This window comes from Apteryx mantelli, chromosome 3 (assembly GCF_036417845.1).
Source record: "Apteryx mantelli isolate bAptMan1 chromosome 3, bAptMan1.hap1, whole genome shotgun sequence".
Classification (NCBI taxonomy): Eukaryota; Metazoa; Chordata; class Aves; order Apterygiformes; family Apterygidae; genus Apteryx; species Apteryx mantelli.
In genome coordinates, this window is record NC_089980.1 from 46478580 (window position 1) to 46492432 (window position 13853).

General features: G+C 36.3%; 1 protein-coding gene across 1 annotated transcript in view; it reads left to right on the top strand.

Moving 5' to 3' along the window:
• STRN (striatin) overlaps positions 1-13853 on the top strand; it is a 67742-nt gene that overhangs the window by 11584 nt on the left and 42305 nt on the right. Inside the window, exons 2-4 of the mRNA XM_067293286.1 lie at positions 2549-2652; positions 10278-10351; positions 13571-13649. Of these exons, the coding sequence (XP_067149387.1) occupies positions 2549-2652; positions 10278-10351; positions 13571-13649 (257 nt within the window). The remainder of the gene's footprint in view (positions 1-2548; positions 2653-10277; positions 10352-13570; positions 13650-13853) is intronic.

Sequence of the window (13853 nt, forward strand, 5' to 3'; positions counted from 1 at the left end):
AACTTTCTGATAATAGTTTTAACTTTTGGTTCTCATATGTTTAGTCAAACCAGACGGAGAACCAGGCTTTCCCTATATTAGAAGCCTGCAGTGAATGACTGCTCGTTTCAGCATCAAGGGGGTGTATACTAGTCCTATTTAATCAAGTGCATTTCTGTCTCTCATAAAAGTAAGTTGTAAAGACGACTAAGAAGTTGCATTTTGTCCTTTGTCTAGGCTGCTAGCAATGGGAGAAGAGTTTAAGCTCAGTTGTTCTCGTGAAAATGCCAGAACTTTGCTAGTTGTTCGTTTTTGCCCTTTGGTGAGACTGGCGCATGAGCCAGGCCCTTGCTGGCTGTCACTGCCAAGCTGCCAAAGAGAAATAAGTCCTTCCAGTGTGTGCAGTCAGTTCTGTCTTAGCTAGAAATTGCTTGCAGACAGCAGGTCTCATCGTAGATCATTTTAGCTTGTGTCCTAATGTCATCGGATGATCTTTTACATTCCAGGATTTACATAACATTCTGCTTTTTTTTTTTTTTTTCCCAGCATGCTTTGATGTTATCTCACTTTCTTGGTTAGAAGGGCACTTGTTTCTTTCTACTGGGCCTGTCTGGAGACAGGGGCAGAAAAATTACCTAGTGTAAGCATTGTAATCTGGGTGTCTGTAGAGCTGTTACAAAGTCAGTAGTATTGGCTTTGAGTATTTGTCTTGTTACTGAGAGGAATAGTGACCTTGTTAAATTGAAATGCTTCTTGCACAGTTAAATTTTTCAGTGTAGGAAGTAATGGCTCCAAAACCAGCACTGTGTTTCCCTATGCCCGAGTATAAAATGAGCATTAGAATTCAGTTGCAGTTTTTGTTCATCCCAGTTTGAGTGTTAAGTGGGGAGAAGCTCGATGCCAGGGTGACAAAGGCCCTTTAAAAGACAAATTCCTTTGATTCCTTTGATTCAGCTGAGGTTGTTCTGGAAGCCAAATACATTTCCACAAATGAAGGTGAAGACTGACTTCATTGGAGGGCAGCCAGGGTTTTTCACTTGCCCTGAACTGGCTGCTGTAGTTGGTGACTGGTAGTTAAGGATTTTTCAGGTATCTCATTACTGGCAGTATTTGAGCAGTGCAATTACTTTAGTTGGTATCATGTTTTAGAGCAGCTGCTATAGGTGGTCACTTGCAAATGACCTGTTGGAGTGAGATTCATCTGGCCTGATATCCAAAGTTCAACTGAGTTAGTTTGTGTGCTTTCCATTTATAGTTGCTGGAGAGGAAATGGCATTTATAGATGCTATTCTCCTCATCTTTGGGTAAAAATCTAAAATCAAATGAATTGTTCTTTAGAGGTATCTGTCTGTCTCTGTTGACTTTAAAAGACATCTGGTGACTATTCTCAAGAATATGGCAGATGAGGAAAGGATACTGCCATTTGTTTCTCACAAGCTTTCCCTAAGAGGCTGGTGCAGACTGTAGTATCTGCAGAAAACACCAAGCTTGCTTCTAGAGCTGCAATCTCAAAATGTGAGTTTATATGAATGAAAAGTTTACTGGTCTTCACATTCAACATCTGATGTTCTAGACCAGCAGTCTTTTATCCTGTTGATGCTTCTCAAGAAATAGGGTAGATACTTTTAGAGACTGATCTACAAAGGTGACAGAAAGCTGCCGATACTGAAAATGGCAGGCAGCTTGCAATACCGGTGAGGCTGAGAGGTGAAGTGGTGACAGCCCATAGGTATTTTTGTCTAAATGTGGATTTCATGAGTTGTGAAAGCACAAGGACCCACGTTTTTCTAATGGACTTGATTTAAGCATCAAGTACAAAGGCAGGTAGTTCTGCCTTTATGATTGAGTATCTTGCATGTATCATCATTTTCTATTTAAAGGAGATTTTTCGAAGGCAACGAATTACTTATTTTCTACTGAAAGTCAAGAAAGGTTAGGTGTCTGTCTTCCCCTGGGCTTCTGCTTACCTCTATGCCATTTCTCTCCTCTTTCCCCTGACCAAAATACCTTTCCCTGTTTTCCCTTTTTTTCCTCGCTATTTCTGGAGAGCTTTCTTTAACCAATTTCAGTAAGTATTACAATGAATGCTTGGCAGTCTGTTACAAACTGTTTTTTATTTTTAGCTCAGCTTGCTGTACTTCAGTTCTTTTACTAGTATCATGTATCTAATTTATCTATAGAACAGTACACTAATGATACACTACTTTAGTTAGTAAGCAGAACTACTTTACCATCTTCTCCCTGCATATTGGTGGTAAATGCTTTTGTCTGCTGAAGTTTTTTGTATGCTTATTATATCTATTCCTTATCCTTGATTGAATGTTTAGAGAATAAATGAACACCGTCCAACTCAAATTGCTGCATTTCTTTATCCTTATATTATTTTTGGATCTGTAATGAGCAAACAGTTTAAGCGTTTAATGTTTATGAAAACAACTGCTTCTGGACTTTGTAAATCAAACAAAAACAACTCATGAAAGAAATAACACTTATGAGCTATGTGCAATGGTTTTGAGGAAACAGTTTGTTACCTTCTGAGTTTTTCTAAGTCGAATACTGTCTTTTGCAGGCCCAGATTGCCTTCCTTCAGGGCGAAAGGAAGGGACAAGAAAATCTGAAGAAGGATCTAGTGCGGAGAATCAAAATGCTGGAATATGCGCTTAAGCAAGAAAGGTACAACTGCTTTAGTAATGAGTTCACCATGCAGAAATTCTGAAAATGGATACTTTTGCTTTTATATTTAATAAAAACAAATATTTCTTCTGTGTACATTTAGATCTCAAATTGACAACAATTTAAATGGGAATTGTTACACTAAATAAAGCTAATTGTCTGAATGTTCTGTATTCTGGTGAAACAATAGCTAACATAATATGGTTCCCAAAAATGTATTTAAAAAAACCCAAACTGTTTAGCAGTGATGAATATTTTCTTTCAGTTAGGTGATTCCACCTAACTGTATAGTTTATACCCCAGATTTACCATGTATTCTCCCTTTGTTCGAAGTGCTAGCTTTGTTTAATAATATCTAATAGCTGAAACTGTCTTGAGTATAGTAATTACTAGTTTTTAATCTTGCTAAGTTTTTACCCTTTTCTGTATGATAGACAGTACAGGAATATCTTCTGGAGGCTACCTGTGTGAGGAAGGAGTTGTGTTTTATCAGTTATTTGAATATCTGTTTCTTAGTTCATAGGAATTTCAGCAGAAGTTTCCAGCCTACTACTTTACTGTTTTAGTCTTATGCAAACTCTCTTATTCTCAACTTTAAGCCAACCCCCCCCCCCTTTTTTCCCCCCCCCTATACAATGTTTCCAAAAGTCTTTCTGTTCGCCTGATCTATTTTAGGGCTGGGTTTCTCGTAAAATGTCTTTTAAAAATGCTTGACTAAAGAATATATTCATAAAACTATTGCAAAGCAACCATTACTTATGTACCATTTTTCCCATCAGATAATCCCTACTTCTTTTAGATAAAATAGTAATTAAATTTAAAGTCTTTTAAATATTTTGTCTTACTAGAAATAGCATGGGAGATGTACAGTAATGAAGAATAGGGTATTGCTGCTAGAGAATTAAAAAAGGACTCTTAACAGTCCTGTATCTCATCACTGTATTGTATTGTCTTTAGGTTTGGTCATCTTATATGGGTTACTTTGGCACCTGAGACATGCCTTACCCCATCCAAGTTGGCTCTTTCCAGCAGCTACCACTTCAGCCCACTAGCATGGAGCTGCACCCGTTTTTCTGGATGGCAGTAGCCTCAGGGCTCCAGCATCCTTGCTTTCCCTTCAGGGGGCTGTCAGATGAACACCTAAGGCAGATACCCTTCTTGCCCAGGCATTGTTATGGCACTGATTTTATATCAAATAGCATAGGGAAATACAGAATGTATGCATAATGGAGGTGGCAGTTTCTAGCCATGGCAAGGTTTACATTTGCGGAGTGATTATAAAGGTTAGAGTTACTCTAAATTAAGACAGGGGGCAGTGGAGCATGTTCTTGTGCAATGGAAGATATGCTCTAAGGAGTACAAATACAATAATATTTCTCTTCTTGTATTTCAAAAATAAGGGTGTTCTTCCTGGTTTCTTAGAGAAATCTCTAATATTTCAAAGTTGTAATCTTGTTAAATTAGGAAGTAATTTATGCAAAATTATCAGAATACATAAATACATGTCCTTGCACTATTAGAGAGGCTGAGAGCTTTGCAAGATTAAAAAAAAAAAAAAGACTTCTGTATCAATAATAAAAATGTCCATCAGTTGCATTCAGTAAGATCCACAGTAAATTAGGCATTGAAATCCTAATGCTTCAGCATGCAAACAGTCACTGTCAGGATTAAGGAAAAACTCCCTGTGATTTCTTATTGGCAGTTTTTACATATGCATCTTTTATTTTTCTTGCACTTTTTTCTGCAATATATGGTGTTAGCCTCAGTTACTCAGGTTGCAAAACTAGGCAGTCAGCTGGTCTGATCTAGTTTGACAGTTCCTGTATGGGTGTGCAATCCTTTTTTAAAGTAAATCTAATGCTTGTGAATGGTGTGTGCTGAAGACAGCTATTTATAACAGTTTGTGGCTTTAAACAAGAGTTCTGTTTGCCAGTTACTGGAGAAACAGCCTTGTATTTCTGCTGGGAACGTCTCCCAACAAGTGTTCCTGCTTGATACTTAAAGACATGGCAAGATAGTGATCTTGGAAGCACTGCTCTCTTTCCCAACATTTTCCTAAATCAGCCATTGGCCTGGTCAGCCAGTAGTCAGTTTGGATGCTGAGTGGTCCCACTGGGCATCTCAGAGTTGAAAAATGAGGTCCTACAAGGTAGGAGAAAAACATTTCTGGTCAGTTTGCAAAGGGTGGTGCATGTGGGAGAGGGCAAGGAAACATTCCTGCATTCTTTCATTTCTGCCCTGCCCTCGCAGTGCACCAAATCTTTCTTAGCTAGATGAAAGAAATGGGTGATTAGTTATGGGACAGAATATACAAATTGTGACCCACAGGAGTGTGTGTTGGCAGCACCCTCAGGAAACCAAGAGCAAGAAATTAGTGACATTGTTTTTCTCAAATACATGCTTTTCTGAGCTGCTGTTCTGTGTGGTGGGTGTTTAGCACTTCTTTTTTTCAATCCTTATAAATAATAAACTTTGCAAGCAGTTATTGTTCTCTATTTCATGGCACTTATGTAATTTTATAGTGGGAGAGGTAGAAAATGAGGGTTACTAGGAATCATCCTGTTGTTTTTTTCTGACAAATTTAGTTGACTGTAATGTTCAGTCATTACGTCAGTCATCATAAGATTACCTTTTCATTGTTTGTGTCTGGAAACGCACTTATTTCTGCTGAAGAGTCTTAATACACTAAATAGAAAAGAATTTGGAGGTAGTTAATTATTAAGCATTATCATTTGTTCAACAGCAGTTTTGATGTAGTTTTGTTAACATCCAGTAGATCGCAGCGTAAGTCTGTCGTTCATACTTCAGGGTTACTTTTTATTACCTTATCGATAGTTACTTCATCACCAGTAAATTGCATTGTTTCCTCTGGGTTTTCAGGAGCTAACTGAAATATAGTACTCTTTCTCCCAAGTACATGTCTAATTTAGTAGTCTAGTCTAGCTCATTTCCTGTCTTAACATATTTTAACCTAAGAACTTGACTCTTGAGCCATGTCTCTAGAAACACTTGATTTAATTTTATGTTGTTTTCTGCACTGGTGTGTCTGATCAGAGTAAGGCTGGCGCCTTCTCCCCTGTGCAGAATATCTCACAGTGCTGTTCCTGGCAGTCTGTCTTGTTTACGTCTATTGGTTTGGCAGCGACTCCTAGATCTTCTACGGATGTTTTGGCAGGCTCCCTCAGCACGGCTGGATCAGATGCTTCAGGTCTGATGACAGATATTTCCAAGAAATAGTGGCCTTTCTTGATTGTAATCAAATTTGTTTCTATGCAAAGTATTCAGAAGAGTTTCATTGCTCTCAATTGTAGGAAATTTAGAAGGATGAAAGCCGTTAGCAATTTTTTCAGCAGCTTTTCAAGTGTCGCAGTAGCCATATTGAATGTCTTCATGCACTGTTTGCATAGAAGACACATGGTTTAAAGAAAATAATAAAAAAAGATGAGTTATGTAATGAAGTGCAACAGCCAGAGCAATTGTAATATTCATCCTTACCTTAGTAACTACATCTACCTGGTAACATTGTTGACAATCCAAAAATAGCTTTCTTCCAAATAACTGGCAAAGCCAATTTTCAGATGGTAAATGACTCCTATAAAGCTGTGTGTCCTCAAGCTAGTTACTTTCAAGTAATTTTTCATTTTCTGCATACAGTTGATAATTCAGATTTTGTTTTCAGAAATGGAAGTCAAGTCATCAAGATTGAACAAGTTTCAGTTAATGAAGCACGTTATTCTGATTTTTCTCCCTCCTCATCCTCCCTCCTTCCCTGCCCCCCCCCAAAAAAAACCCCTCCCCAAACCCATCATTTTTATTTTTGACTGGATGATAACAAGATTGGAGGAACTTTGATTTTTCTGAATACTGATTTACAGGAAAAAAATAGTGTAGTTGTGCTTAGTTTTGATATGAAATTATCTCATGGCTGAGATGTCTGAACTAGAGTTCAGTGTGAACTGTAGGGGGTCAAATTCAAGCTGTTCATACTTGGAATATAAGATTTCTGGGAAAACTGAGAAATTAAACATGATAGGTGGGGAAGAGATTTGATTGTATAGAAATAGATAAGTATAAACAAATGAACAAAATATAACAAATTCTAGTTCTTCCAAAAATTAAAAAAATGCTACAGGAATAAGATATATTAAGCAAGTATATATAAATTTCTTCTGTGAGAAATTTCTTAGCCTTTGATTGCAATATGTGAAACTGAATTATCAAGATTCCATTCTGGACTTAGAGTCTGAATCCTTCAGTTCATCTCTTTCCTTAGTATATTTAGAAAGAAAAAGATTGTCTTTCATACGTGTGACATTTCCAACTCTGCCATAAGAAAGTTCCTAAAATTAAATCTCATACTTGTTTCCTGCAGGAGTGCAGAAATTTGTTTCCCTCATGCACTGTTAGCTAAGTATATTAATTTTTTCATTTTCTTCTAAACTTCAGAAGCTGACCACAGCTGGAGATGGGTTCACCAGGTCAGGTACTCTGACATGGTACTCATGATCCTGTTTCACATCTAGCTGATGTCTTGCTCAGATACTTGAATTCATACTAATGAATTCTCAGTTTGAGTTTGGCATCGAATTTTCTGTCACATTCTGCAGGCAAAGGTCTTTGGCTTTTTATTTTATAATTTCCCTGCAATGTTAAAAATAAGGATTGCTTTTTGAGGTTGTCAGTTATTCAATTGTCTGCCTTTGCAAGGACATTATGCTTTAGTTGGGTCTCTGTTTTTACTGGTCTCTGCCTGTGACACACAAAGTTAAATCTTCTAAAGGATGAAACCTTAGATGACCTTAGTCATGAAATAAATTTAAGGGCCTGAGACGTAGAAGACTACATAATCTAGGTTATCCTTTTGAAGTAAGGAAGAATAACAAAGGCTTTAAAAACTGTTCCATTAGGGGGAGGAACCAGTTCAAAAAAACTGCACTACTATTAGATTAGGATGTGGATGGAATGAATAATCTCACTTTTCTGAACTGATTTTATAATGCATGTAACTGAGGGGGAAAATACTAGTACAAAGACAGACACAAAATATTACTATTGATTTAAAGGGAACACCCCCTAAGAACTTTAAAAAGGACCATTGGCAAATTTAACAAATTTGAATAAACATACTGAGAAACTAAAAAAAAAAAAAAAAAAGTTACAGACTTGCAGAATTACTTTTTTTTTTTTTTAAGAAATTTTGGAAACTGGGAGAGATTTGAAGAATAGGAAAAGTGTAAGGAATGACCCTTTCAGTTAATCTACCAAATGTTTTCGTTTGGTTTTTAGACTGAAAATTATTAATCAAACTTTGATAAGAAAATTGGTGAATGAATAGAGGATAATGTGATTTTTGTATAAGAACCATGAGCTAAAAGCAAATGCTTCATGCCACAAAACTAGTTGTTCTCTGAATTTACCTGGAGGAAAGGAGTACAGCACAGTATAGGTCACATATTTGGGTTTGAGTAAAGTGTTTATATTTGCTCATTTTTGCAAGATAAAGTTAAAATGGATTAAATATTAGTGTCACTTGAATTGGTAACTGCATAAAGACTTTTAAGTATTTGACAAAATGTAGTGTTTAGAGCTGGTGAGTTAGGTTAGTGACAGACTGGGGATTGTTAGTTCTTGATTAGTCATTCCTTTTCATTAATGACGGTGGGAGAAAAAAAGCATACGCAGCATCAGTATAATTTAAGAATAATGAAATGGAGTTGTAAAAAAACAAGTGCCTACAGGGTAACGGCTCTCTCCTTGCGAGATGTAGTAAACAGATAATTGAAAGATGAAAGTTAAATATTTAAATTGGGTGTCCAACTTTAATTTTGTTCTATTCTTGGTTATTCTTTTCTATACCAACCAAAATGTGTTTTTCCCTTCGCTTGCCACTAGTAGTACCTTTTGAGTGCGTCCCTTCTGCTTTCCTCCCTGGCTGCTGTTCAGCTGGGTTAGAGCTTAGTGCTCCAACTCTTGAGGAGGAAGTTGGTTCCTTCCTCTATCTCTGTGGCTGCACCTGAGAGGCTTTTGTTCAGTCTGCACTTACTCTTCTCATCCAGAATTAAATGGAATCTTTATTTTAATGGAAATGCAGCTGGATCAGTAGGAAACTGGCACTGTCAATACTGAAGCAGAAAAACTACCAAACATCATTTCTCTCACCACCATTTCATTAGAAGTAATGAGCTTTCTTGATGAAATAGGAAAAGGCAAAACAAAACAAAACAATAATGTAATGAAGGTATCCCAGAAGCAGTCAAGAGACGCAGGTAACTTGATAGCATTATCTGCAGTCACTCTTGATATAGTTGCTCTAATTTAGTGGGACTTCTTGCCTCATGCAACTGTGAAGTGTCACAGCAAGTAACTTTAACAAAAAAAAAAAAAGGGGGGGGGAACAAATTGAAAGCAGAAGAGTTCCCTTATGAATAGTGGAACTAATGAAACCTGTTCTTCACTTGGGTTATGTGGGGGTTTCTTTTTTCTTTTTGTCTTTTGTTGCCTCTCTTGCCTTCTCTCCTTCCCCCTGGCTCAGTACACGTGCATTGGAGCTGCGTGTGTGTGTGCGTGGTAGCTGGTCCTTTCACTATTGCCAAGCTGAATGTAAAGTATTTCCTGATTTTTTTTTTTTTTTCCTTGTCTCCTATTCAAGGTAGGAACTAGTATAAGTGCCGCTTTTCTAGCCAGTTATGAATTTCTGTGGAAGTCTTTTTTGAGTCTTCTAAGCTTTCATTTTTGGCTGAAATTAATCAAACAGTCAGAAGTCATTGTGAGTGTGAGAGAAGGAAGCAGCAGAGAAATTGCACAAGGCTCTATTTGCCTTGGTTGTTCTCTCTATTACTGTGTTAAAGACTTCCGTTTATTGTGATGAATCTTTTTTAATGACTTATGAGTGCATTTGTAACGCTATACTACTGTGGCATTATTTTGTGTGCCTAAAAGTCTATAGGCACTGACTCTGCAGGATGAAGCTTTTCAAATCAAAAGGCCTTTCTCTTTTTTGTAGCTACTCTTGGTTTCATCATATAGCATGATCTGTGGGGTTTATTACAATATTACTTCTGTAGGCTAAATATTTTTGGAAGAAAACCCTCCATTTTCAAACTCAGTCAGGCAGCAATTTAGCAGCTTTGAGAAACTTATAGATGGACCTCTGTGGTTGCTAGAATCTAATTTAGAACTGTTCTTACTGAGAGCTTGCTTTTGATGAAAAGCATAGCATTTTGAAGAATAAAACAAAGGCATTTAGTAGTTGAGTGACAGTGAAGAAAATGGGAGAAGCAAGGAGCAGCACATGTCCATGAGGAAGGAACCTTTTCTGTACCAAAAACATTCTGTAAAATCTAGTATCTAGTGGTCTGTGTGTTTTATCATTATTCACTTTGCAAATACTTGCCAACCTTTGGGAAAAGTAATTAGGCAAAGAAGTTCATATCTCAAGTTCTGCTGAAATTACTTCCTTTTTTTTAATTTGTTGTTTTGTTTTGTTTTGTTTTGCTCTAGCCTAGAAGGAAGGAGTGGCTTTTTTTAGTGAGGACAAATGACATTTATGATCTACAGATATCCTTTAAATGTGCTAATAGATTCCCTTGTTTTTATTTTTCTTTTTTTCTTTTATTTTCTTTCAGGGCTAAATATCACAAATTAAAATATGGCACAGAACTGAATCAGGGAGATATGAAGCCACCAAACTATGATTCTGGTAAGAGTTTATTGAAAATGAGATCATTGCTGATGTAAAAGCTTAACTATGGTTTGTGCAAGTGCTGAAATGATAGTGTTGATAAAATAAGCCACTTAATGGAAATAGTGGAAATAGACATAATTAATGAAGGTCATATTTTACTGTTATAAGATGCAAATATTAACAATGCATTTTGTTACGCCTCTTAAGAGCGTTAATGGTAGAATGAATATTAAAAATATCTAAAATCAGAAATATATATAATGCTCTAAAAGTCTCTTAATAAATCAAATGAGTTTAGTTTAAAAAAGAAAAGAAAAAGAAACCCTTATTGCTCCTGGAGAGAATGATCTTTTTCTTCCTAAGTCATGTGAATGAGTATTTTGGAACAGGGAGGTACTGGATTTATAGCTATAAGAATCCTTTTATTTATGAATAATTCTTCAGATGAAAAAGTTAACAGCAGAGAACATGCAGTATATACTATATGATTGTTTAATTACCTCAACTGGATTCCAGGAAAAAAAATGAGAGTACAAATTAAAAATAAGTGAGAATCTGAGATTAGGGAATTTATTTATAAACCATTGGAAATGCATGCAGCAAACTTCAGTGATGTGCTGTGACAGGGCAACTTTTTACCTCAATTTCTGGAAAGCATACTTGTTTCTCCAGAGTTTGCATCTCCTGCTTCAGAAAAATAGTTTTTAAGCCCTGAACAGGAGGTATTAGGAAGTAAAATTACTTCCTTTCTTCCTTCCCTCTACCTCCTGTGCCTTCCTCCATTAAAAAAAAAAAGGGGGGGAGTATGAGACTATGGGTGTGGGTCAAGCCCTTGAGAAGGAGGAGAGAAATAGCAGGTGATTTTTTTTGTTTGTTTTGTTTTTTTATCTCAGTCCCCTGATACTTCTTCTACAGGAACAAAACCAGAACCACCAATACATAAGGGAAGAATATAGACAGTCTGCAGACCTCAACTCTTGTAATTTGGTTTCTGAAAGGGATGGCCAGATTTACTGTCATAGTTAACTCTTTGTCTCGTTGGATTCAGAATGTGTTCTAAAAAAAAGAAAAGGCCAACTGATGAAATTTTACACCAGGCTTTTCCTGTCCAAGATGAATGAAATTTTGAGGAATTTTATTTCCTATTCATATCAAAGTCATTTCCTGAACTGAAGAAATAGTTTAATCTGGTGTTACTCAAGTGGCAGACCCCATCTATATCTGGGCCACAAATAAACTTTGTCCTGATCATGCCAAGATCACGTTCCTTGTTTTTGTATTTTCTCACGTTGCTCAAGGTTTCTGCTGAGAAAGCATAATGCAGGGCCTGGCTTGCCATGCAGAGCTGGTGCCAGTGCACTACTTCTGCAAAGTGAACATTAGTGAAATTAACTTTGTTAGATATACATTATGCTGATCTATCCCATTGCATTCTATGTGTAGCTGTCAGGAATGTACATTTTTACTCTGTATCAAATCTACAATGATTAAATATGCAGATTTAAGAGGGAGACTTTATCATGCTCCTTTGGAGTTGTCCTCAGTAGATACTTGTCCTTTCCCCCCACTTTCCCTTACCCAGTCAGGAAAAAATGTTGAAATGTTTCTAGGAAGATTTCCAAGTGAGTCCTTGTTTTTGGTCTTCTCTATGATCTCTCGGGGAACCTAGTAATACAGTTCTGAAGGAAGAGTTTAATCTCCTGATTAAAGGATATCATTTTTCTCTATCTCATGAGATCATCTGCCATTATATGCTCGCAAGTCCCTTCGTTCTCATCCATAAACCGCTGTTATCATGAGCTGTCATCAGTTTTGAGGAAACTAAGCAGAAGAGAATTCTTACCTGTAGATGATTTCAACCTTAACAGTGCCTTTGGAAGAAAGGTTTCCACTTTCAAAAGACATTTTAGATCAGATTTGTCTCAGTGTTGTTTTAGTTCTTATATAGAGTGAGCTTTGACAGTTGTGTACTGGGTCCAGCTGTGCTCAGTTGTGTTCAAAAGATCATTGTGCAATTGATTATTTCCCACATTTGCTATTGAATGGATTTGTGAGTTTGAGATGGATAAAATGCATATGGTTCACTTATAAAATTGCATATAAAATCTCCATATGAATTTTGATTAATCTTTGACAGCTTCTTTGGTGTTTTTTTTTAATTCAATTTTTTGAAGGAAAATGGCTTCTCAGTAAGGCAGAGTAACTTTCCTATATCACATATCAGGTTATTCATAGGATTACACCACAGGTTTTTCTGGTTCTTAATTTTTGTTTATGCAACAAGACTTTGTTCCTCCTTTAATGTTTGAACTGCAAGGACTTCAAGTTTTGTAGAGCCTTTTGTAGATAATAAACCAAGATCTTTTATCAAGACCAAGATCTTGGGAAGCATATGCTTATATTTGTAAGCCTCTCTCCTGGAAAACAAAAAAATAAACCAAAACCGTCGTGTAGTTTGAAACTGTATATGTGATAAATATGTAGCTGTTGGTAGCTAGCCTTCAGATAGCTTTTTTTCCAGAACAGCCACATGAATTTTTTTTGTGTGTATTTTCACAGAACAGTGTTGTTTGGATCCGGATTTGTGGTTCTGGAAAATGTGGTGAAAATTTGTTCAGCAGCTTATCACACTAAAAAAGCAAACAAACTCTGCTGTATTTTTTTTTTTTCTTCCACAAAAGTAATACAAATATGGATAAACTTAAAGTTGATGCAGGTAGGTCTGACAGGTACATGCTGTATGGTCAAATACTAAGGAAATTGGCTGAATAATAAAGCTTGTGAATAGATACCATGTAGCTGTTGCAGTGGATATTATTAACAGTTAAAGATGTTTGTATTCAAACTTAAAGTTTTATGAGCAGCAATCATACTGAAAGGTTAATGTGGATACAGAACTCCAGATTGTTCATATGATTGTGTTACCTTAAAGAAAAAAGAGCAAGTTGGGAATTTCTGCCTTGGATGTGAGATAGAAGGGAAGACACTGGTGACTTACAGAACTTGCTCTCATACAGTAGGATGTACCAGACAATCTTTGTTACGTGTTGGTAGTACTATAATTATATACTGTGTGCGTTTTTTATTTCTTGATTGATTTTTGACACTTTTCATTTTGTTATTAAACCATTTCTAATAATTTTAAGGCAAGCCACATTTGTCTTTTAAATTGGATGGGCATCTTTAAAAATAGGACAAGGAAAAAAATGTTTATAATGAAATAATCTTTTCCAGATGAAGGGAATGAAACAGAGATTCAGCCCCAACCAAACAGTCAGCTAATATGGAAACAAGGGCGACAGCTGCTAAGACAGTAAGTACTGAAAAAAAGACTTGAATAAAGAATGAAAAGGAGAGAATCTGGCAATGGAATGTGATGATGGCGGTATTTGATTTTTCTATTAGATTTTCTTTCAAGAAAAGTTAGTGTGATGGAGTTCATTCAGCTTCTGCCCAACTTTTCCTAGTTTTTTAAAAAATTTTAATGTTTCAGAACTTCAAAGGAGAAATCTTGTCA